At 44.2% G+C, this 25633-nt stretch overlaps 1 protein-coding gene across 1 annotated transcript in view; it reads left to right on the forward strand.

Annotated features, from left to right (window-relative positions):
- LOC149342899 (lachesin-like) overlaps positions 1–25633 on the forward strand; it is a 93848-nt gene that overhangs the window by 53165 nt on the left and 15050 nt on the right. Inside the window, exons 3-4 of the mRNA XM_089542258.1 lie at positions 3150–3256; positions 18249–18453. Of these exons, the coding sequence (XP_089398384.1) occupies positions 3150–3256; positions 18249–18453 (312 nt within the window). The remainder of the gene's footprint in view (positions 1–3149; positions 3257–18248; positions 18454–25633) is intronic.

Consider the following 25633-nt stretch of genomic DNA (forward strand, 5'->3'; position numbering starts at 1 on the left):
ATGTTTTTATGGCCGTGTACCTAGTCCCGTATTTAGGGGAAAGTGAATTTAATCTAGACTGTTTTCCTTCTTTACTTGCTTCGGGTCTCCGAAATTGGAGAGCGCTACGACATGCCTTCGAAAGCATGGAGGCCTGGTGCCTTCATGTCGATGCCTGCTGTCTGACCTTGGCGATGTAATTGAATTCCAAGGAAACTGATTGTTCGTCCTCTTTTGAAGAGCGAGCGCTCATAAGAGAAAGCAAAACAAATTTGGCAGTTTCGCCTACATTAGACTGTGTTACATTAGATTATCAAATCTTACATTGCATTAGATGTCGAAATTCCTTCGAGCATTGACCGTGTTATCTAATGGTAGGAAAAAAAATTAAATTTTGGGGTAAAATCAGGTCGTGCAGCCACGGAGGTGCATTAAAACCTTTAATCCGTTTAAAGTGGAACAATCTGGCTCCAAAACCAATACTACCAAATTAGAGCCCAAAAGAAAGTAGTACGGCCTAGTTATAACAAATGTAGATCTCCTTGACCTCAGTGGCCTGCTTCCAGTCGCTCACAGAAATCGCATTTGTCCCTTCAAGACAGAGAGAGACTTCAATGAATAAAGGAGAGGTCTGCTTGGTTATTAGCCTATCGTGCTACTCCTCCAAGTTCATTCAATTAATCAAAGGTCCCTGCAATGTTAATACGTTCAACATTCTACCTTGCTTCGCTGGATAAAACACAATAAAATGGCACGGATTTACAGTAGCACCTTTAGACGCACGCATTAGCCTCTGTAAGTAATCTTATTTTCCTAGAACAAGTACGCACTGAGATAACTTTTGTAAGATGTTTTAACACAGATTTTGTAGGAAACGCTTGAAAGGCACTGGTAATTCCTTTTTATCTCTGTATTGTATTCTGTCCTTTTACAACATTTGCAATTTCCATTCCTGTATCTATTTATTATTTCGCCAATCACTTTTGGCTTAATTGTCTTAGAATTACGTATGTTATTTCCAGCCCCAGTTACATTTATGTCTTTGTGCACCCACGCCTGCAGAGGTCCTGTAAAATATCACGACATTTATAACGAAAACATTTGCTACAATATGCCACCTCGCAAATAAAACACAAATTTAGTAAAAGAAAGAAAATGACCAGCAGTTAAGCACAATTATTAAACCTGTCCAGATTACTTTTAGATCATCTCGCTGATAGAAACTAAACTTCACAGGCGGTAAAAAATTTTGTATAGTATGAAATTGAACGCCGCAGTTAATGTATTCATCTTGTTGAGCATCCTGTAGCTACTGCAGTAGTGGCTGCCACTTTTTTTTGTTTAAATTGACAACAAATTCCGCTGACACACAAGACAGACACAGCAGAGAAGGTTTGCGCGTCTAGCGGAAAATTGCAACTAATTATATTGCCATGAAAGTAAAACATATACATTCGCTGAAGGACAAAAAAAAAAACGCCACGAAAATAGGGATACAAGTCAATCCAGTGCGCATTTCACGAGAAACACTGCAGATATTTTCATTCAAAATGATACAAACAAACAGATGCATCTTTTAAGTATGCATTACCGGTTCACTTGATGTGGTACGCTTCCATCAGATCACGTGCTAAGCTGCGCCGCTTGTTTTTTTCTATCAGTGCCTGTATTAGTTTTTAGTTTCAAGGCAATAAAATCACTTGCAAGTTTGCGCCAGTCTTGACAACCTCGCCTCCTGGGTGTGTCTTGTGTGTTAGCTCAGTTTGTTGTAAATTTAAAACCACAAGCCAATCCGCCCAGCAAGAAATACTGCGCTGTCAAGTAAGAAGTGCTGTTTCCCTCCCTTTGTGTCATTGTTTGCTAACGGTTTAATTTTCAACAATCCACTTCTAAGAAGCTTGCAATATTTTTTATGACTAAACAGTGTTCTTCTGTACGGGGAAAGGTATGAAATGCTTTCTGCAAATTGACTTTTACTATTTTAACTTAAATATATGACCGCATAATCAATACATTAGGTGCATATTTATGGCCTATAACTACCTCCTGCAATTAGTTTGTGGAAAATAAAGGGTGATGATGTCATTTTTACCGCATCTCTTCTCACTAGAACGAAATAAATAGCGTCTTAATATTGATAAAGATGCAGCTGAAGTTACGCCTGTTTCTCATATTGCAGCTTCTCCAACATTCCAGACTTGCTCTTTTTTAAATTTTCGCCCCGACCAACTGTACTTTGGGACCTGCTTCAGTAGGAGGTGTGACAGAATCTCGAGGCAGTTGATAAAGACAAATCTGAGCCACTTGTGCTGCCTTTGCATGTTTTTTTCGTTGCCCTGAGGATTTTATTTATTTATTTATTTATTTATTTATTTATTTATTTATTTATTTATTTATTTATTTATTTATTTATTTATTTATTTATTTATTTATTTATTTATTTATTTATTTATTTATTTATTTATTTATTTATTTATTTATTTATTTATTTATTATACCCTCAGGACCATTACGGCATTACAGAGGGGAGTGGTTACAAAAAATGAAATTTAACAAACAGGAGTTAATTTAACAGGCAAAGTACAAACATGACTCCTACACATAATAAAAGAAAGTAAATTATAACTCGCCAGTAGAACGTCGAATTGTTGTAAACGTTTCAGTATAGTAAATAAATCGTCCTTGCAGCAGGTTTCGCGAACGAGGTATCAGCACCTCGCGGTTGTGATGAAGTCGTGTTTTCTATTATCCGACGAAAACGTAACAAGTGTTAACGTGTCGCAACACATTGCCTTTAAAACACTTTACAAAGAAGGTTTCGAACTTGAAGCTTGCTGACCCGGACTGATATACACGATGCGCCTATGCCACCAATCATGGCAGGCAAATAGAACACAGCCTTCCCAATTTATTCTTGAACACATTCTTCCTCTAGCTGCCAGAAAGCCAGCACGCCGGCTGTCGACACTCGGAAGGCTGTCGACACTGATGTGTTTGCGAAAGGGTTTGTGTTGACTTGTCTGCGGGCGCTTCTCGTGTGTCAGGCGACCCCCGACACAGACATTCGTTCTTGTCCTGTGTTTCTTGCGTCAAAAACGATCCGTTGCCCTGCCGTCTCAGAGATGCGCTTTTCGCCTCTTTCATTTCTTCTCCTCTGCTCGTTCTTTCAGACCACGAAGTTCTTCCCGAGTTTGCCGAGCCAGTGCCAAACGTGACTGCTATCGTGGGACGAACGGTCAAGCTTCCTTGCGTGGTCAACCACTTGGGCCTGTATCGGGTGAGTGCGCCTCTGAGCGGAATAACTGTTTGTTCCGCTCTTTTCAGTGCCATACCATCTCTCAGTGCTCCTAGCAATCTTTCAGTGTCATGTCAAGAAACAAAACTTTCTTCTTTCTCGCTTTTATATTCTATTTTGGAATATAACATAATTACACGTGCATTAAGTTAAAAAAAACAGCGAAAAGAACGTGCTTCATATGAAACTGCGAAGACAAATGCAGCTTATTCCGTAGCTGAAGGCAGAATTAAGCCTTACCTAGTTACTAAAGAATGAACCGTTATTCACTTCCATTCAGTTACACCCTTAATACACCGGTCAAATGTTTAGGAGAAGAAGTGTGCCCCTAAACATTTCACCAACATTGTTCCAACTTCGAGTTATTGATCAATTCGCTCTCGCCTTACCATATACTAGCCGTCACAGTTAGTTCAGTTTGCAGAGCGACTGCTCCGGTGAAGCGGTGGTCCCGGTTTCGAACCCCGGAAAAGGACGAATTTTTCTTTAACCACTAATTTTCGGTGGAAGCTGTAAAGTTGTCCTTTGTAGCCTTATGCCTGCGCTTGGGCGGATGCCAATGAGTAATTGCTCCCTTATTGCCCTTTATACATCTTGCAATGAGCACATCGGCATGTACGAGGGAAAATGAGTGGGTGGTTTCTGAATACTGTAGGAACACATCTGCCCTGTAATTCCTTCCCATTTCGGGCTAACACCTACCCACATCTGTGACTAGATGACAGATCGTAGCTTCTGTTTTCTGTTTTTGGCTGCCACCAGCGCAAGAAGTGGCATTACCTCACTTCTTTCTCCACCTGAATGTATTTCTCTTTTCTATTTTAGTACTAGAAAATCCTGCGCAACGTCAAATTCTGCATGTTTCGCGCTTCTGACGTTCAAACAGGGCGTGTTGCATAACGGCATTAATGTTCCTTTTCGGTTGTCGGCTTCTTTATGCCCACGGTTTTCGCAACCATCCTCCTCCGTATACTCAGAACATGACGGCAAAGAGTAACACAACCCGCAAAATAAAGAAAATACGGATAATACGAGCGCACCTCGCAGGGTAGAAGACGCAAGGGAGCATAAAAACATGCAGAATGTAAGAACGTTATTTCAAGAATATTCTGATCACGTCGTAGGATATCGTAACGCGAGTATCGCCAATAAAACTGTACTGTGTTCGAAATAGCGCTCCTAAAGCCTGCTGCTCAATATATTGCATAAAAAAAATGAAATGTGCCTCCAGGGAACAACACTTAGATAAAAAAAAAATACAGCACGAGACCATCCGCCAATGGCTGTGGCTGACCTTTATATATATGCGTTCGCATGCCGTCAGAAAAAAAAAAAAGAAATCATTAAAACTAAATGTGCTTTTTAAAGTACTTACGCCAATTCAGAACGCGACTCGCAAGAATTTTAAGCAGACATAGTCCTGCGGTTTTTAGGTGCCTCTGAATGCAATCACTGATATGTTTTAAGTTAATAACTTGGGGCCAAATTTTAATACGCTCCTTACTTTATACGGTTTCCTTACCTCAAGTGAGGTGCCTCCATGCTTCCCTAACGTAAGGAAGCATCCAAAGGAGCTACCTTCCCAGGTAGCACCGAACATTAGAATAGTGTTATAAAAATGTTATGTAAGTTGGAGTAATGTTACATGTTGCATTGTAACTTTACATTAACATTAAAAATTAACATATAACGTTATAAGTTACATAGGAAACGTTACCTTCACATTCTAAACAAACGTTGTTTTAATATAATCTTCTAAATTTTATTATAATGTTAGAGTCGCAACTATAAAACAACATTGCAAATATATTTCGAGCACGGATTTCCAGACATTTTCTCACTGTTCTTAGAGTAAAGATGTTTTTCAACTAACAGTACCTTGTAACCACATCTCTTAGATAGTACTCGCCATAGATTACATGAAGAGCCCCATTATTTTGTCACAAAACTTTAGTTATTACCCATTCCCCACTGTCACTCATGGGACATCCCGCAGTAGCGAGTATATAAGCTCGGCGGCATATGACATCCGTTTGGAGGTGAGTGAATACGAGTTGCTGTGCTGTAGTGTAGTGGAGAAGGTGTCGCTCTTGTTGGTTCTTGCAAAGTGTTGTAAGTTGTGTGCCGTCACCACTGGCAGGCCTGCATGTTTGTGCGGGGCTGCTTCACCATTTTCGAGAATGTTGCATTTATGTTGTTTACATGTTTCATGAATGTTTGGGGAAGGTTATTCGAACATTTATGTGTAACATTACAAAAACATTAGAAAAAAAGGACATTAAGGACATTGACATAACATTTGAGCGTAACAAAAATGTAACATTATCGCAATGTTTCAGTGCTACCTGGGTTATTTTCCACCGACCTTATCCACCCCAAATTTGATGGGCGCTGCCCTCACTGTGGGGGAGTGTCCGATAACTTCCACATGATTGCGGCCTGTCAGGAGAATTCTTTCCTTCCCCCAAACCCTTTCCCTTCCCGAGAGACATGGTAGGCAACCCTGCTAAGTGCTCAAGGCTGGAGTCTCAATGGGCTGTAGTCCAGCGGGCACGAGCAGAGGCCTCGTCCTGCGGGGCCTCGGATTAAGGACTGACTCCACCTATGTAATGGACCATTTTTGCCTGCAAACTCTCCTTCTACTGGATAAAATGTTTACACCACCACCACCCTAGCCGCCCCTTAGGTTTGGGGGCACACAGAGTGAGGAGGAGACGCTTATGCGCGTACGGTGTCGATACTATGTGTCTAATAATGGAAATGTATTTCTCTGTTGAGTTACCCGTGACCATGTGGGTTTCTTTGCATTTTACGCTCACTGTTTCAATGCTTTAAATGTCTTGGCAGGAGAGCGCACGTGCTCCGGCAAAATCGAATTGTTTGCGTTACAGCGGCAGCAGTGAATTTTCGCACGTCACCGTGGGAGACGGGTGCGTGTACGCGTTACCATACAGAAACTCATCAGCACGCAAAACAAATCGGGTGCAGTACAAAGTCCAGCATAGACTAAACCACCATTTTGAACTACGCAAAAGCTACTTCGCAAAAGCAGAAAGAGTGATTGTGCCGTGAAGCATGCCTTCAGGTCGAGGATCGAGGTAAGGAGGCATGGAAGTAGCGTTGTGTTTACCTCAAGGAAATGAGGCTCCAAGGAAGGCCTAACTAAGGGCTCCTTAGTAAAGCGTATTTAAAAACTGACCGGAGGAAGGTGAGCTGTTCTTAAAAGGACGCTGAGGAATATAAAAATTGAACATTATCGATAAGGTACGGCGTTCTTATCACAAAGAAACTAATGTCACCGAAAATGAAACTTTATAAAGCTAGAAAAGACCAAAATATGAAATACAGGTGCCGTCACCACCAGCCGATTTCGCAAGCAAAATGTGTGCGTCCATAGAAATTTTCGTGTGCGAATCACAGAGGCTACGCTCCGTCGTCATTCACTTTCAAAGCTGTGGCAACCCGTCCTTTTCAGTAAGGACGTCAATAGTTTTAATTGACAGGCGCGAAGATTATTCACTCATGTTTTCTCAGCATTAAATGCACCTTTTGCCTGCCGTATAAGCGTCAACATAGCCAGAAAAGGCAAGAGAATAAATGTTTATTGAGGATAATAATTCCATGGATTTGTTTTGTATTCGTTAAACTATAATCACGGAGGCAAAGAGCGTTCTAAAATTTTGCGATTAGGGTAAGCTCATTTGGTGTAAGAACTTCCCCACGTGTATTGCGCACCATCACGTTGACTGCAGTTTCGCTACAAAACACAGCTTGGAAACTAATACTAGTACACTTATTCCTAAGGCTTCGAAGCAGTGGAGCCGTAAGTAACAAAATTCTAAAAAAAACATTAGCATGGCGGGCAGTGAGTGTTTCGCGTGCCAGCTTGTCCGACCGCGTCGGACCTGCACGCGTCGCTGATCCTGCCGTCCCAATTCCAGCTTGAGTCCGTTTGCTGGAAAAGATTATGTATCTCTTCACCGCGAAACGCAATAAGAGCTTCGTGATCACCCACCACACTGTATCGAAAACAATACTCTTGCGCGTCGATTACGTCCCCCCAAACGTACCGCAATAACAAAATCCTTCTTCAACTGCGCAAAAAATAAATGACGAAAGGAAGACGTTTCCAGGAGATAGAGAAACAACCCAGCGAGATTACTAATCAGGCTCGACTTTCCGCTCTTCGCGCAGCCGTTCCTTCCTCTTCTTCTCTTGCCTCCGTTATTTCCTTCCTCGTCGTGTCTAGAGTCTGACGTTGTTGGCTCTTGTCGTCTGACTGCGCTCTCGTTAATTAAGAATCGCGACTAATTCAGCCCTAGCCTTGTCGGCTGGGCAGACGTCGTGGAAGCTCAGCTTTCCCCCATAAAAGAACCTTGCCTCTTCATTTTCTTTATTTTTTCTCATGGGAAACTGATATCGGACAGCGGGACAGCGTCGTGCCCTTCCCTATTCTCCCTATTTCTCTCCCATCCCTTTTTTCTGCTCTTGTTTCAAATAAGTACCCTCGAAACTTTTTGTAAGGTTAACGTCGACGTGACTTTTCTTTGGGTCGCTCTTGTTGTTCGCCCCGGCCTTTAAAACGCTTCGAATGCAGTGGAATTAGCATTCGGGCCCATTCAATCTTACTTTTCTTCGTTTCAGCTCGGTAAGCGAGTGCTTCAGCGGGTCAGTTTACACAGAGAGAGAGGCCACCCTATTTGAAGAAAGTTTAATTATCTCGGGGGGCGTCACAGGAGTGTCTCGCGAGGAAGCCGTGAAGAATTTCACAGCAAGTGAAAGAATCGCGCTTAATCTTGATGGAGAAATTAGGCGTATTTAATAGACGCCTCCGTTATGCCGCGTGCTAGTTGTCATAATGTGTAGAGCATTGTACGAGCACGTTCGCTTTTTTATTTAGTTCGAGAGAAAAAATAATTGTTTGCTTGGGTTTATATTTATGGAGTTTAACGTTCCCAAGCGACTCAGGCTATGAGGGACACCGTAGTGAAGGCCTACGAATAATTTCGACCAACTGGCGTTTTTTAACGTGCACTGACATTGAACAATACTTTGGCCTCTGACATTTCACCGCTATCGAAATGCGACCGCCGCGGCCCTGTGTCTCGCTGTTCAGCAGCCGAGCACCGTAAGCACTGACCAACCGCAGCGACAAAAATTATTGTTTTATTTGTTAACAAAATAGTTAATAAAATGTTTAAAATGCAGTGACACTGTATGCGCTTATGGTATTTTTAACTAAGATACATTCCGTGCACCTGCTGGAGGGATCGATTCGCGTATCGACGGAAAGCGCGGTTATACTAGCAGCCACGTACGGCTCAAAGTGTTCTTTGTTTCAATATTCAATTTCTCACAACAGAGTACTTGGGTCATTTTTGCTGCAAACGATGAAAGGAGTAGCTATGTGTTTCTAGGGTGTAAATGCTTTTTTTTTTTCGGTACATGCGGTCGTATCTACGCCTGGTGAAGATGAAAAAGCTCTCTCTGACTATATTTAGTCGACAATGTCCCTCTAGCACTTAAGCGGCGAAAGGAAGGGGTCAAGAAGAGCGTAGAGAAAATGCTTCCAATGCGACCAAAGTAGACAATATTTCTGCATAGGGTGTGGCGCACTACTTGACCTGAAGGGTTGAAAAAGGAAGTCTTGCATGTTACCAGAGGGTAGCAGCTTTGTTGGAGATGGTTCGAAAGAAAGCAGCAGTGTCATTCCAGTGTCGTTATTTTTATTCCTGATATTAAGAAGGGACCTTTAAACTCTGAAGTTTCAGTTGAAGGTTAGCGTGTTGTTCAAATAGACCCCAATTGGCGAAATTTTTGCCATGGCAGCCTGATTTCTAAAGCTCTTCTGCAAGATCCCGAATTGTTCGAGAAAGGAGACCATGTTCTGAACATTTCGTGCCTGGCCGAGCTCTCGCAGTGTCGGCCTTGAATGCGCACTCAAGTTCGCCTGGCCGCTCTCGCTATAAAAACATGCGAGTTGTCAGTCATGTTCCCCTCCATGCTCCGAAGACAGGTGCATGTTTAAAAATATTGCTTCGTTCATGGTTCCTTTCTGGCTTTTAACTTCCCACTCAATCATTTTTCAATGTATTCACGACTTAACATCTAATGTACTATCTTATCTTGTAACTGTGCAAACATTACATCTGTTTGTTTGGCGACCACAAATAGTTTTATTCCCATAACGTACGCTAGTCTTCTGGTGTCAAATGAGACGCCCTGTATAAAAAAAAAAGAAAAAGAAGAGGCCATTCAGAAGCCAAACTCAAGAAATAAATAGCCCGGAAGGCAGAGTAATACTGTAGCGACACGTAGAACATACTTACTTAATACTACAGACTGTTTATAAAATGTAGCCGACACGTAAAGTCTGCTTTCCCCCCAGTTTTACCACGAAAAAAAAGTTTAGCAGAATTAGCTCGCCTGACGTATTTCACAGTGCTCGCGGTTCAAGCGCGTTTATAGAACACGAAACAAATGCGCGCTGTCGGTACGCAACCCGAGCCGCAATAAAGTTGGTCTAAATAAGGGCCTTTCTGGCTCACTCCATACTTTGTGACCGCGCACACGCCGACCGCGGTGTCCATTTGTCTGACGCTCCCTAGTAGGCGTAAGGAGGGCAGCGTTTAGCGATGCACAGCGCCGGCGACGGTGGGCACGGGCAGCCCGTAATTGGAGCCTCCTCGGTTCTCATGAATTATTCTCCTCCAGGACCACCATTAACACCAACCGTCTTGATTGTTTTTACCGGCGCCCCACCCGTTATTTCCTTCTTTCTCGTTCGTACAATCCGAGGTATGGAAAGGCAGCGTCGCTTGTCAAATCTATATGCCACACTCTACCTAGGACCGCGGCGTACATGTAGCGGCACACTTTGGCCCATCTACGAGCCTTGCATCCAGAAAGAGAAGAATGCGTAGGAAACATCTTTTCCGGCGCATTAGGGCACTCGCTCAGTGCTTTGGGAGACCCAGTGGCGCCCTCTGGGCTCCCAAGCGCCATCATATATATTTCCTCCACCTAAAACGTGTCTCTTCGCATTACGCAGACCACCGGCATTATGCACTGTTATCTAATGCGGCGTTGCTTGTGTCGCATACCGTTCCTGTACACGTGATGAGTTTAATTTTTGAGGCAATGTTTTAGGACAAGACAGAATAAGGGAGGAGGAGCGAAGTAAGCAAGGTTCTCTTGTACGCTAAATATTTCCACGGCAGCTGCAATAAAACGCGCCACTCTGATGCAAAAGCACAATGCCGTCTTTTATGCGTAACCGTACGTAACTTGTCTTGCGCGTTACTTATGAAACTCGAAGCATGCTGCAGAAGTTCTTCAGCGAAGCTTAAGCCTTTGTTTTTTTTTTTTCTTTCACTTTCGAGCGCAGGATAGGATGAGGGGGTATGAAGAATGTCCGGCATTGACTCAAGACGCAATGTCTATGCTTAACTCTAAGTAACGTGCATCACGCGTTACTTATGAAAGCCGAAGTATGCGTCACAGTTTGTTCTGCAAACCTTAAGCCCTCGTATTTTTGTATTTTTGTATCGAGTCGAATCCTGAATGCGACATAAAAGCACAAGTACTAATGTGGCATGTGTAGTTCTGGTGAAAATCCGACTACCTTGTGCGCAGCTTTCCATCCGCGCAAGGCTGCGCCAGACTGCTGGAGCTTTCCTCAGAGGTAATCAAGCTGCTTCGTATGATTATATGGATAAAAACTTTCTTTGGAATGACTAGAAGAAAACTAACATATTATATTAGTTATTCAATATGGCGGGAAAACTTCAAAGGCAAACATAGTAAGCAAACGCGGTATTTGCCCTAACCACTATTTAAGGCTTTTTCGAGTTGCTTGTGAGGTAAACTGCATTATAGTTTCTCTTTAAGCTTTCTTATTGGTGAAGCGCAGCAAAAAAAAAAAGTAACGTTGAGGTTGACATAAAGAGATCACTTAAGCAGGGCGCATATTGCCGCGTATCTTTGTAGCGTTCGTTTGTAGTATTTGTTTGTTCATGCTTCAACGCTGCCGACGCGCCGCTTTATCGCTTCGTTTGTGACGCAAGACGCGCCTAGATTTATCTGGATTGATCGCATGCGGACGGAGCCGGTTCTAGTTTGTTCCAGAAGGTTCTAGTAACTTCCTAAGCTTTATCTCGAATGCTCGCTATCAGCTTTAAAAAGGAGCACGGCCGACAGCGGCGGGCATTCTGTTCGACGACCGCCGAGCATGCTTGTTGCTACGCCGCCGCCGAGTGATTCAGTTCTTTGCGGGCGCAAGTCAGCCCGAATAAAGAGATTTGTTTCGAAGACATTCTCGCTGTGTTCCGGTTCGCCGGACTTCAGTCACCACTACGTGACATCTTAAGGCTAGATGGATATTAAGGCTAGATGGATCAAGAAAGTTTTCTCAAAAACGCAGCTCCTCTTTTCTCAGTGAAGTGTCCTTTCTCTTTTTGCGTGTTATGATTTCAACGCTATGAGATGCCTCGCAGCGTACTTGCCTGAGCAAATGTAATGTTATTTCGATTCAAAATTTAGGCAGCGCGATGATTGCAAATCCTCGTTATATGTGTAATTATTCCGGCCTTAAAATAAATATATTACAAATTTCAGTCTTTAATCGGACGACTCTAGGCCGGGGGTGCGGTATTGCGCAGCAACGTATTTCAGATGTTTTCGGAAAAAAGTTTAACAATGAATGTTTCCTACATTTAACCTGCGGTCATAGTGCAGGGTAGGTCAGACGCAGAGATAGTACATTCATTAATCATACAGTAAAATTAACTTCCACATCTCAGCTGTTTATTTCGTCAGGAGTGGGCATTAGACTTATCCTCATCACCACCACCAGCAGCAGCCTATTTACACCGATGGCCTCTCCCATATCTCTCTAATAAGCCTTTACATGTACAGTCTTCGTAAAAAGTCTTAATTCCAAAGGCTTTTCGCTTCAGCCCCATAATGGAGCCATTACGGCACTATTAAAAACCGAAGGACCTTCAAATGCTAGCAGAAGGTTTCTTCTGGATGTCGAGAAGCTTCCCACTTGACTTGCGTTTTGAATGATCCACTAGACTGAGCATTCTAGGGACAATCATTTCGCTGAAGGTGAAAGCTGTGACCTTGGGACTTTCGACCAAGACTGTACCAGTTGCGACCACCTTATCCCCGCAAGTATCCTAATCTCATCAGCCCAACTGACGTTTTTGCCGCCCCCTACTACGCTGTGCTTTTCTTGAAATCTTAGTCCGTTACCCTTAACGACCGTAGGCTACCTCGCATCCCTGTTACACACCTTGCCCATGGTCAATTTTTCCACTTGACTTCGGCTAGGGTGACATTAGCTCGCGTTTATTCCCTGACCCACTCTGCGGTCTTCCTGTCCTTTAACGTTACTCTTATCATTTTTCTTTACATAGCTCGCTGCGTTAGGCTGGTGTCTATTAAATAAAAGCAGTTTCTGGGTATTCCAGGCTCACCCAAACAGTAGACAGTGCTTGAGCATTTTAATCTAAATGTAGATATTTTTCGTAAAGTAACACAATCCGAATCTACTTATAAGCATACCCAACTAACTGTACCGTATAGAATAATGCATTATTAACAAGTACGGTGATCTGAACCCCCACGACGCAGCATTAAAGCGGTATGTTAACTTTACTAGTGTGTGTTGTGTAACCACGTTTATTTAAGGTTAGGGAAATCGAATCGCGCTTGTAGTTTAGTGCCTATTTTTGGTGGACACCACGCAAGCCATGCTTTCCTCGATTCTGACGGCATAAAGCGACCGTCTCAACATGAGGAGCGCTTGGTTGTCTTGAGGGGCCAGAAACGTGCGCTGTCAACATATCAAACATGCTCATAACTGGAATTATGTCAACAAGAATTACGGTATTTCTTTGATTACTGATACTACATATTTAAGGCCCGATCACTCACATGTCAGACAAGCGGTATGCTTAGTGCTGATTTCTAAATACAACGATAAAATTTGTAATGCCATGAAAGGTTATGCGCAAAAAAAAAAAAAAAAAGACGACACTAAGACAAGACACGACAGGTTGAGCGCAAACTAACAAGTAGTTTATTTAGAAGTTGACACCTCTAAATATAAGAAAAGCAGGTGCATAAGCCGGTGCAGACTTCTGAATAAACTAGTTGTTAGTTTGCGCTCGTCTTGTCGTGTCTTCTGTCTTCGTGTCTTCTTTTTTTTTTTGCGCATAACCTTTCATGGCATTACAAGTATCAAGCCAGCTAGCCCGACAACATCTCTTGCACAACGATAACAGTTTTTTTACACCGAAGTTGACACTACAGCTCTAGTCAGTAAGTCATGGGACAAAACGATCAAAATATCTCGCACGCGAGAACAGTTCAAAACTGGAACGTGCTCGGCACTTCGGCAATCGTGATGTGACCGGCGTACGATAACAAAAGTACTGGCCAGTCACACGCTGTTCCGTTGCGCCATTGGCCTCTGTTTTGTTGTTGCCGTTTAATTGCCACCGATTTACCCGTTACCTGCTGACTCTCATTTGCTGCTCCTGTCTTCCTGCCGGTGATTTGCTACTCCTGATTTGTTGCCTTGATTAGCTAGCATCTGATTTTCTACAATCAGGTGTAGCTCGCATTTAAAGGGCTATGAAATTTTAGACAATAACATAGGAAGCCTGCCTATGCATATCTAGCCTGTAGCCTTTGACATTTTTCAGGAGTATTCGGCCAGTGTGGCACGCTACTTGGGCACGCCAATTTCTCATAGAGAATATCTGACTTCCAGGACGCACTGAAAAACATTTAGGAATAAAGTTTCGGAAAGACGAGAAATAACCTTCCACTGTACAGAACCGTACGCAAACTATGAAGATCCGTATTCTCCACAGAGCAGTAGTAGCCACCGGTTGAACATGCACGTGGACTTCGGTTTCTCTTTCTGTTTTTTTTTTCTTACCGGAAGACATCTTTCAGGACAAAGCAGGAGCGTACGCGAACTACTACAGGTCAGCAGGAGGACACCGAAACACACGCACAAATGATGCTGAGAGAAAGACGATGGGGGAGGGGAAGGGGCGCAGGGAAGAATACGGGATGCTTCCGTGAACTTCCCCCGAAGCACCATTATCAGAATCGTATCAAAATCCACAACACCCAAATACCTCCCTCGTTCAGTCCTCCTGTCCGTTTATACTACTTTCCTTGTGTTGTTTTTTTCTTCTTCTCGTTGCCCTCTTTCACCCGTTACTTGGTGCTTGTCAATCGAACGCCCACTGGCCGGCGGCGAAGGAAAAATGGGGCTGCCTTGCAAAAGAGCTGAAACGGCAACAATGGGTGATCGAGCTAAGGTAACAAGGCACGCCGCGGTGGCGGCCCAAAAGCAAAAGGCAGGAACAAAGCGAGCACAAAGAAAGCGGACACGGCGCTAGTAGCGGCACCAGCAGAAGCAGCAGCAGCAGCGGCCGCGGCAGGAGCGGCAACGAATGGCCACGCACGCATCCGGTCGGGCACGTCTGAGCCTCGTTGTTGGTCCGGCCGTGCACACCGCGCTCATCGATCCATGCACGCGTCTCTGAAGCCAGCAGGAGGGGACTTTGTGCGAGGAGCCACGGATAAAGAAAGAAAAAAATATTTGCAAGCCAGTTGGGTGGTACAGGGGAAGGAAAGCCCACCGGTGGATCTCCTCTGTATAGGCGTGCGGTGGGGCCCGTCTATAGGGGCTGCTATATTCGCCATATTCACGTCAGTGCGCCTTATGTGGAGGGAATAATGGCACTTAATTGTTCGCACGTGTCTGTGTGTGGGTGTTAGGATGTACGGGTGTGTGTGCGTGTTTGCGAAAGGAGGTTAGGAAGGTATCGCCCGGTAGGACTTAGGTGGGCGAGCAAATATGATCCCGTATACGGAGGAACGTGGCTGAAAGGGGCGGATATTTGAGTTCTGACTTTGGAGTGGAACGGAATTCGATTTTCGTTCAGAAAAAAAATTATATGCGCTTAAAACTTAGAGATATGAGTGAGTTTAGTCAAAGGGCAGTCTGGGTTCAACCAGTTTGGAGAGAAATAAATGCCAGCACAACTTCGGGATCGAATAAAATAACGGGACGCCGCAAAAGTTAAGTATTGGTCACCAACTCATGCGTATACACCATTGTATTTTTGTACTGATTTTTGCAAAACTAGTCAATCGTAATACAGGACCAGAGTAAGCTACGGTGATGTGCTAGAAATCGTAAGCTGTCTTAAATTTGGGTCTCTGTTTTGAAAGCCGGTGTCAATGCAAAAAAGCCCTAAGTCCACACATTTCAACAATTTCGGACAACAAAAATATTTTAAAAGTTACGAAGGGCGTAAGGTCGAAGGTTAAGACTGAATTAGGTCCTTAATAAAGAATGAAGATCTGCAACGGCCACAATAAGCATTTTGTTATCTAATTACCAGCTGAACACAGCTGTTTAGCATTCTGTTGAAAGGTACATTAATGTTGGAGCTTTCTAGATGTTTTCGGCTTTTAGATTTATTTTTCATTCATCAGTGAATGAAAATTATTTCGATAAGTTTTTTTGTAGTGATAAGGTATATGTACTAACATTGACTGTATATGCGCAGCGTGAAAGGAATCATCGCGTGAATTCTAGTATGACGATTGCACACCTGCTTTGTACAGTCGTCCACGCAACTAACTATAAAGCGCTCGAGCGCTGCGCTCAGTTTTACGTTTATGACTATTGACATTTCCTTCTGCGCCGTATACAGCTTTCAAAGACAAGAACCTAAGAACAATCCGTGCCAATAGGTATGCACAAAAAGGTCAGGTTTGTAGCCCTACACTATTTGTAAATGACACAAGCGTACTTCCTAGTGCTCCAGGAGAGCGCTCTAGACAGGTCTATGGGCGACTGTACACAGTAATTCCAGTTGCTCTTGTAGCCAACTTTTGAATGCGGGAACAGGCTGCGAGCATAAATCATAGACGGCAAGCTTCCTTGCTCGTTGCACGCATGGTAAGGTGGCATTATCATTTCGGGAATTATGAAGCGGAACTTATGGGAACACCCCGCACTGAGGATCCTTTGTCAATTCACAACCACGCTTTGCGCGTTTTAAGGACACGTAGCAAGTTACAATCGCGGTCGGGCAGTGCAAAGCCATGCGTATAACCCTGCATATCAGGCCTAAGGCTGCGCCTACGGAACAGTTTGATATCTTGAAAAAAAAAAGAGAAGAAAACTTACGTTTGCTCGAAAAAAAAGAGCGCTGCAAGAGGCGACACACTTCGCCAAAGCTTTCCTGACTTTTTGGCAAAGTGTACAAGTTCTCTACTGCTCAAAGCTCCACAAATATATCATGTTAGGACGCAGCATGTAGAGGCAATATGAACCTTTTGGACAACGTTTATAGAAAAGATAAGTTGGGGTATTGGTTCAATTAACGAGTTAGTGCCGTGCCATCTGTGGTGAAGGTGGTGTGTGGGATAATAGGAAAGAATGAAAGAATGACGACGTGGAAAGAAACAGAGATAAGGAATAACGAAAGAGGAATCACACGGAACAAAGCGGCCAAATGCAGTTAAGGACAGTGATTCATGCGGCTTGAGGACAAAAGGAAAAACACTCAGGTAGTGCCCGTTGAACCTTTAGGTCAACCAAGTGTAAATGCTGTGACATATCCTCATTACTAGCACAAACAGGAAAACCGTTTTCCATCTGGTGATCCCAGTATTCCTTTCTGCGGGTCCTAGTCCTGGGTATCTCCTTAGAGAAAGAAAATGAACCTAAATTTTGTCGCTATTTCAGTAGTATCTTTTCTTCGAACCAATAGCACATTTCACCAGAGAGAGTAATCGCCTTTGAATGTGTAAGCCAAGTCTGTCCTCCCCGATACGCGTAGGCATAACATAAGCCCTCATTTAAACAACATTGGCGATAATGAGAATGCTTTTTAATGTAAACTGTACATACGCACCTCGATTCTTTTACCCTGAACAGACTTCATGAAAATCCAATTAAACGTGATGTCTGCCTGATAATCGGCCCTCAGGCAACTGTAGTTCAAAAGTTCACAAAGCTACAGGAGCCATACGGAGAGTAGCTGATGTCATATACTGATGACTGGACAATGTTTTTATTTGGATGGTGGTGATCTATAATTCTCTTCTAAAACTTGCTACCCTCGGCGTTACTTAATCTGAAGATAAGTTTCAAAAGGTATGTTTTAGATGCGATAGGAAGGAGCACTGGTAATGACCGGCACTGTCATTGGCTGAACTGAACCCATGGTGTTGAAGTCCTGCTCCAGAACTGTTGCGAGTTTAAAGTGACCGCTGTAGTACAGAGTCACCATTTGCACAATGCACAAAAGTAAACTGATCTAAGTCAGACGCGCAAGCTCTTCACATGGGAAGCTAATGATACAGCAAAAAGTAATTTTAAGAAATTAGAAAAAAATGTGTTTGATTCACTACAGAGTGTGTGTGCGCGACCTATTTCAAGACGATTTACGCAAAGATTAATCTGAAATAAGACCATTATATGTCCTGCTATAATAGCAGTGCTAATAGTTAAATATATTTTTCGAGACAAAGAAACCAGAAAAAGTCCGAATATGGCATTTTTTCTGAATATCCCAGTTCGTGCCCGAATTTCAGCGGCAAGAATAGTGCCCGATTTTTACTTCAGAAGTCAGAAAAAAATAAAACGTAGAAACGAAGAGTCCTAGCTATACAGCTTGAAGCGTGCGTGTGCTAGACCTCCTTTGGCAGAGGCTTAAAATGTAGGGTGTGAAGATGCATCGTTAGAAGCAAAGCGGCAGCCAATTTTAAAGATGTATTGTACTCCATGGTAGCGAGCAAATTTCATACCGGTTTTCTGCCTCTTTCAAGTTATGAAACTGCGTCTCAGAAAAACTGATTCGTATAGGGCCTCTAAAATACCTATATCCTTTTTCTGTCCTGTTCTATCCATCTTTTGTGTCGCCAGGTGGCGTGGCTGCGCGTGGAGAGCAAGACGATCCTGACGATCCACAAGAGCGTCATCACGCAGAACTACCGCGTCCACCTGAGCCCCTCGGACCGCACCTGGCTGCTGGTCATCGACAGCGTCCAGGAGACCGACCGGGGCGGCTACATGTGCCAGGTCAACACGGTGCCCATGAGGAGCCAGGTCGGGTACCTGGACGTGCTCGGTGAGTGAGGCGCTGCTGCTCTCTTCCCTTTTAATTAACGAACTGGCCTTCAGTAGGCTTTGCTAACTAAAGACCAAGAAGCAAGCTTGGTTGCTCGTTTTAGCAAAAAACCTATGGTTTCGTACACTTAACGCCATAGGTAGCGTAAGAAGATTCTAGTACAGCTATCACCCTCACCATTTGATCACGTTCCACGAGACACTCGCTATATCGCAGGACTTTCTCCGCCCGCCTCTACGGTCGAAGGTGGCGCTTTTGAGCACTCATACTCAACTATCCTGGCCAAAGGTATTTTTGAACGGGAAAGAGTTTATGAGCGCAGTTTTTTCATGCATTCTAAGATTTCACTATGAGAAGAATTGAATTTTTTTGCTATTATCGTTTTTACAATCGTCAAAAGCGTTCTCCATTGCTTTTCTATGGCAGTCTTAACTGCTCGATGCTAGAGATGGAAACACTATAAAAGAAATATTTTGGCACATACCGGAAGAATGCACCATTGCCTTCAGTATTTCTATACCCTTACTATACAGTTTTTCAGTATTCAAAATTTTTTTCTAAGAACGTTGGAGATGTCTAAGGTTAGGTCACACAGTGCATAAATGCACTCGGAAATAAAATGTTGGACAGCCGCTGCTGTAGCGCTATTGCTAGAGCACCGTGCACAGCATGCGAAGGTAGAGGGTTCGGATCCCGCCGGGAGCATGTGGTTGTCTTTTCTATGTTTCAATCAATAATCTTTAATGTAAACTTTAGTGATCAACGTTACTAATTTTCCACTGGTCAACTCCACGAGTAAAAAAAATTGTCCTAGGCCTTCCTTGCTTTCAGTGACTGTTGGCTTCATTCATTAGGAGCCATAACATAATGAGCCCCTCATTTTCATTTCCTCATCTGTTAAATAGCTTGGACTTCATGATTTTAGAAATCAAAAGTCTAGTGACCCTTCTTTACACTACACCCCCGAATTACCCGCTGCTCTGAGCATAAGGGGATTGTATCTTTTCCTACATGCAGTGATCGTATGATACTAGCCCAACCGAAGCTGAAATGAAAACACTCATTTAATCGACGAAGAGTACATCTTGAACTGAATTATAAAAGGAGTCGCTGAAAGACGAGGGACTACAGATATTTTTTAAGATATATTTGGTTAGACTGCGCACAAATGAAACATTTAGCGCTGCGAACAGCTCATTTCTGTGTTTATTGCCTCCGTTGGGGCTGTATGTTTTGTGGTCGCACAGTAAAACCAAATATATAGTCCACGTATACCAGCTAACTCAAGCCCTCGCTGTTCTGGCGCTGGAAGAATTCGAGATACGACCAACCCCCATCTGATAAGCCTCTGCTAGCAGTCTAGACGAGACGGAAAATACTGTCAAGATCCAGCTTATGTAAGTCAGTTACCTTCCTTAATTAAACTTACCTAATGTCTCATAACCAACGGTCAAGTTACGTAACAGTAAGCAGCCCCTATCAGGAGAAGTCGACGAGCAGGGTATGACAGCAACGACGTCAGGCAGGACATTTAAGTCGATAAGCTATTCTGGCAAAAAAATGAGCCAGCAAACGTAGCGGATCTAGTAAATGGTCGAGCAGCAATGAAAATGATGGAAATTGAGTGGGATATGCCTGAGTTCGGATTATGTAAGGGGGATAATTGAGCGAGTGGCAAGGTTCGAAATTACTGAGTGAGCTTTTGAAGTTATTACGTTGCTATTAAACAAGTAATCAGAGTGAATTAATCGTAGAGCGCGATACTGCAAAGCTTGAAATGCGTTAGCTGGATAAGTTTTACGTGTGCCAGATAAGAGTTGCATATTCTAGCCTCTACCTGATGAGCGATTTATATGCTGGTAATTTAACGCCCCATGGTACATATCTTAGGTGACGCTTCAACCGAGAAATCTGTTGGCAGATGATGTGATGTTAGCGATATGAGTACGCCAAGAAAGATCGCTGCTTATGGTTACGCATTGGTTTGTATAAATATGTACAACTTAACCGCAGCGGTGATTGTCATGCCCACTGAATACGAGGGGCTCTTGGCGACATTGCAACATGATAAATGCGCATTTGGGAGTTTTTGAATTCATGAACCATTGGTTACACTGCCCCTGAACGTAATTAAGATCATTTTTAAGAGCTTCTTTGTAGGATATGCTACTCACTTTGCAACAGATTACATAATCGTTCGCAAACAAGCTAACTCCACATGTTAGATGGTTTGGTAAATCATTATTCTATATCAGAAACAACAGTGGGAGAAGGAAAGAACCTTGCGGGAAGACGGATGTTGATGCGAGGGAGGTATAATTTTCGTTGGTAACGAAAACAAACTGGGAGATTAGGAGAACAAATTGAGGATTAATTTAACTGCTCTAGCTTTAGTCGTAAACGTGCGTACGGAGTCAATTCGCAACATAAATCTAAAAAAAAAGGATAATCCAAAAAAATGGCATCAGTTTGGGTGCGAACGTTCAGGTCATGTTCTTCGGCAATGTTGCGAAGAAGGCTTGCGGCAAATGTGTCAACCCACACCGGGACATTGACGACCAGGCCATTGATGCCACAGGAGCGCGAAGCAGCGCCTTCCAAACTTGCCAGATCGTTTCACGAGTCCGTGAGAGCAGCGCGACTGCGGATGCCGCGGCCTCGCGCTCACAGTGTCCACTCCACTGAGAACAACTTGCCAGATGGAGCAGAGATGCCAGAGACTCCTGAACGCCGTACAGTGAAGGCCTTATCGTCCCACACAGATTTCTCTAATCTGCATGAGCTCCTTTTGTTAGTTCGCACAACAGAATGGTTAGAATCCTTAGTGGAGCCCACCAGTTATTACACTAACTGAAACAGCGCATGAATCACGCGATACATAAAGATACTAGTATCGAAGACGCAAAGGGTGAGTAAAGTTAATAGGCTCATGAGAAATAGTTTATCACGCAATTAAATGACAAGAACGTGTAATGAAAGATTCGCTAGGGACGAAGATGCCGAAATTTTGCCAAAGAGCTTCAGGAGTGAAAGCAGCAGCTGCATTTTCTGTATCTAGCATGCGCGCATAGGCATACAAATGCTCTGAAGCACGCATGTGTGCAATGAATAAAGAACTATATGACAAGAGTAGCACATAAGTGTGCCTAATGCAGATAGGTGTAACATACTGCTCTAGGCTTTTTCGGTGTAGAACCGGATGAAAAAGAGCTGTAATCCACGACGCCGAATCTGCAAACTTCGCGGAATTAGAATCCAATTAAAAGACGAGGTCATGAGAGTGAAGACGAGTAAGCATCTGTGTAAGAAGTTGTGACAGCATTTGGACAACATGTGGTCTTCAGTATCCGTCAATAACTTGAGACTCAAGCAATTACAACTTTTGAAATTAATTTCTCACGGGAGAAGAGCATTTTAATTCAAACCAAATCACAAGGAGTCTTGGCATCTGAAATCTCCAGTTACAACCTTCTCTTTTTTTGTCTTGTGCAATTTTAAAAACCGCATGTGCAATTATTGGTTGATTACACCAAAAACTATGTGCAAGGTTACAGCCAATGTGTACGTTGTTCCGCATCATGGTGAGATGTCTTATCAGTGGCATCTATCTTGCATGTCTTTCATGTGAGTAATATTTATTGCATCACTGCGTAATAAGATTTGGTTAATCGGATTCAATGTCCCAAATGACTCAGGCTATGGGGGACACCGTAGTGGAGGGCAACACATAATTTTCACCACCTGGGGTCTTTAACGTGTACTGATATCGCACAGTGCACGGGCCTTTAGCGTTTCCCCTCCATCAATATGGGACCGCCGCATTCATCGAACCCGCGTCCCTCGGGTCAGCAGCCTAGCACCGTAACCACTGAGCCACCGCTGTGGATCAATGACTGTGTAATAAGGATATCTTAAGACGCTACCAGCACATTATGTCTGGGCTATTCGCTAACTGTCTGTGCGTTCAAATAAAAAGTTCTACAATCGATGCTTCCCGTAATACCGAGATATATATTGTCCTCCGCAACGTAGAAATTTCTGCTTTAGCATCCTCTGGCATGCCTGTCATGCCGAAGACAGCTGCATCTAACTGTCTTTTCACGAGATCTTCCGAACTAATTCTTATACGCGACGCTGGGAATAAATTCCATCGGAAACCGCCACATTGCGCATATTCTTTTCAGACTGCTCAAACACGCCCTTGCGGGAGCGCGCTCGGCTTCACCGCCCACTTAACTGCGAACGAAAATCCACCGCGTAAAGGCAAGGCCAGAATACTCGGGCTCTTGAGCACGATCGGTCTGCTCAAGCGTTAGTAATCTGCGTCGGCGCTCAATACATCGTCTACAGGGCCATCAGAGACAGCTAAGAGGGTTAGCGGCCAGTTATTGCCGTAGAGCAGACCAAATATTTGCTCACCTCGCAGAGTTTTTTATCTTGAGAGCTGAATAAAAGGGCCAACTCCGCTTCCTTTTGCCTCTCCGCGACCACCTAAGAAATCGCGGCTAAGAACACGACGTGAGAGAACTGCTAATGAAAAAAACGCCCAAATGAAGTGGCGGTACGCATTAAAAAGAGGTAAAATTCAAACTCTATAGAGACCTCCCAAGAGGCAAATTAGCTTAAATTGAATAAGTCCGTGGCAGCCCACGTTTCGTGGGCCCTAATCTGCGCCGCGTGTCCCCACTGTGTTTATTACTTCCGCTCCAATTAAAGCGGCGCGGCTCATCTGTGGCCTCCCCTCTGTGCGCGGTCCGTCAAACGGAGCGCAAAACCAAAGACACGGAACCGAATTTGCGGCGGCCACGGCGCAAGCCAAGGGGAAGAAGACCCACGCTGGAACGCCGCGTTTGACTTTTATCTTTTTTCATTCTCCGTTCAACTCCGCTCCAAGGACAAAGATAAATCAGTAGCGGCCCACTCTTTGCCAGCAGAGAAGACGACAAGATAAAGTATCCGAACCACAAGAAAAGAGGTACTGCAGGTAAGAATAAGAAGGAGAGCTTTGCTTGCTATCCGGAAAAAGAGACTCGAAGCTGCATCGAAAGACAAAGCGGCCATTATACCTCGCGAATCCTTCAAATAAATCCCTCTTTTTGGTTTAAATTATTGTTCCCGAAAGACGACACCCCACTGTCGTCGTTGTCCCGCTCTCTCGCGTCCTTCCGCTCCGCCTTCCATTTTCCTCTCTCCCCATCCTTCCCCACTTCCTTCGTTTCCCTACGTCTCCTCCCGTACCTATATACTCCCTAAAGGAAGCAGTAACAGACGCCACCTCTTTGCCGATCCACTTATAAGGAACAGAGTGAGAGAGAGAGATGGGGAAGAAGCTGGGGACGGGAGGACACGCACCAGAATAAAATTGCCAAAAAAGGGAGGCTGAGACAGGGTGAGCGGGAGAAGCGTATAGCCTAGCGAGGAGCGCGGTGCGGGAAGATGTGAATCCCAAATTAGATTGTCTCCTCGTCTTTTATTTCTTTCCCGTCTTCTCTTACCCTATCACTGCGCTCTTGGTTTCCTGCCCCGTCTCTCCCTCCATACTTTTTTCTTTCCCTAACTCCCCCTCCTCCCCTTTCAGCTTCATCCACTGCACCCCGCTTTCCCCACACCTCCCGCCGTCCCGCGCTCTCCGCTCCTCTTCGGGTTCGGTTCCGCTCCGCCTGGCAGCGTCGCGGCCAGAGACACAAACCTTTCTTCCCCTTTTTTCCCCAGCTTCCCCAGCCAATTCTGAGCCTTCCTCCGTGCGGCGTGGCGCCGCACCTTCGGAGGCAACAACTGGGGGAACCACTTCATTGCGGATCCCTAATTTGATTTGGCTAACAAAGATGGCAGCACCCTTCCACCTTCCCATCTCGGCCATTCTCCCTTGTGCTTGCAACGAACAACGGTCCCGATCTCGCTCAGCCATCCTCCGTGGTTTCCCCTTTTTCCCCACGCGCGGCCTCTTGCACCCGTTTCTCCATAAGCAATTCCGGTCTCTGTCGGCGTCGCTGACGCCTTTTCGGAAACATGGGCACGACGGCTGGCTGGATGGCAGGGCCGGGCGATTCGGGCGTGTTTGTGTATTCTGGATGCAAGGGCTACAAACGGGGCCCCTCTGTCGGGCTCCGGTTGAAAAGCGCTTGCACCCTGCGCCGCTCAAGCCAGCTGCCGCGTCACGCCCGTTTCGCTGCAGGTGACTTGTATCTCCAGGCCTGATACGCTAACGTTCACAGCTCTAACGGTAGCGCACTGATATGAAATTGGTATAAAATTCGCACCATTGTTCCTTGCTCGAGCGTCTGGAGTTGAAGATTTTGATCAGGATGCAGCGCGGATAGTAACGCACTGAACATGGAATTCTCAGAATAGAGATCGAGCCGGAGATTTAAAATTGGCGTTGAACATTTCGCACAGGCTTCTCGGTACACTAAACACAACTGTTCTGTTGCTTAAGTATGGTTAGTGAACGCTCTTTGCGGCGAATAGCTCGCATTATTATGCCCGAATTCATTCTATCCTTGAAGCCGCCCTTTTTTACATTCCATGCATAAAAACTCTATTTGGGGGGCACCCTGAATTTTTACTGAAGCTCCAGTGTAGCTCGGATCCATCTTACCACGGCCTCCAGCTTCAAAGGGCGTCTTGTGAACCATATTGCAACCACCAAGCTCACAGAAGGGCCATTTTCTCTCTGCAAGGGATTATTGCGTTGCGACAGCAATTCGCCTAAGCCCTTGTTGGTTGTAGTTTTCAAGACCATGCATGGTTCAGTGGTACTTCGAACACGGCTTTTTCCGGAGAGCCGGAGGCGAAGACACCGTCCACAATACGTAGACACAAGTTACTCTCTTTTCTGCTGACTGTATTTCCGCCTTCTTTCCCTATCTGTAAGGGTTATGTTGGCAGTAGCTGTTGCAAGAGCTACGACAATGATCGAAAATTCTTCATTTCATTCCAATAGCACAGGCATTTAGGAGCCTCCTTAATGTCTTAGGTACACAAGACGTTGGCGATGTGTACTTTATAATTGTGCTCGTCTGGTTACAGGATAAATTAGCCGCCGAATTCTTCATCTTGCTATTATTTTTTTTCTTTAGCACTGAGCTTCAGGGTAAAATAGGCCCTACCAATGACTACCTGTTAACATATCTAAGTTATTCCACTGCGAGTTTTTGTATGGGAGCATTTATTGCAGACA

The sequence above is a fragment of the Amblyomma mixtum genome, chromosome 5 (assembly GCF_055824585.1).
Source record: "Amblyomma mixtum isolate Tamu chromosome 5, ASM5582458v1, whole genome shotgun sequence".
In the NCBI taxonomy this organism is placed as follows: Eukaryota; Metazoa; Arthropoda; class Arachnida; order Ixodida; family Ixodidae; genus Amblyomma; species Amblyomma mixtum.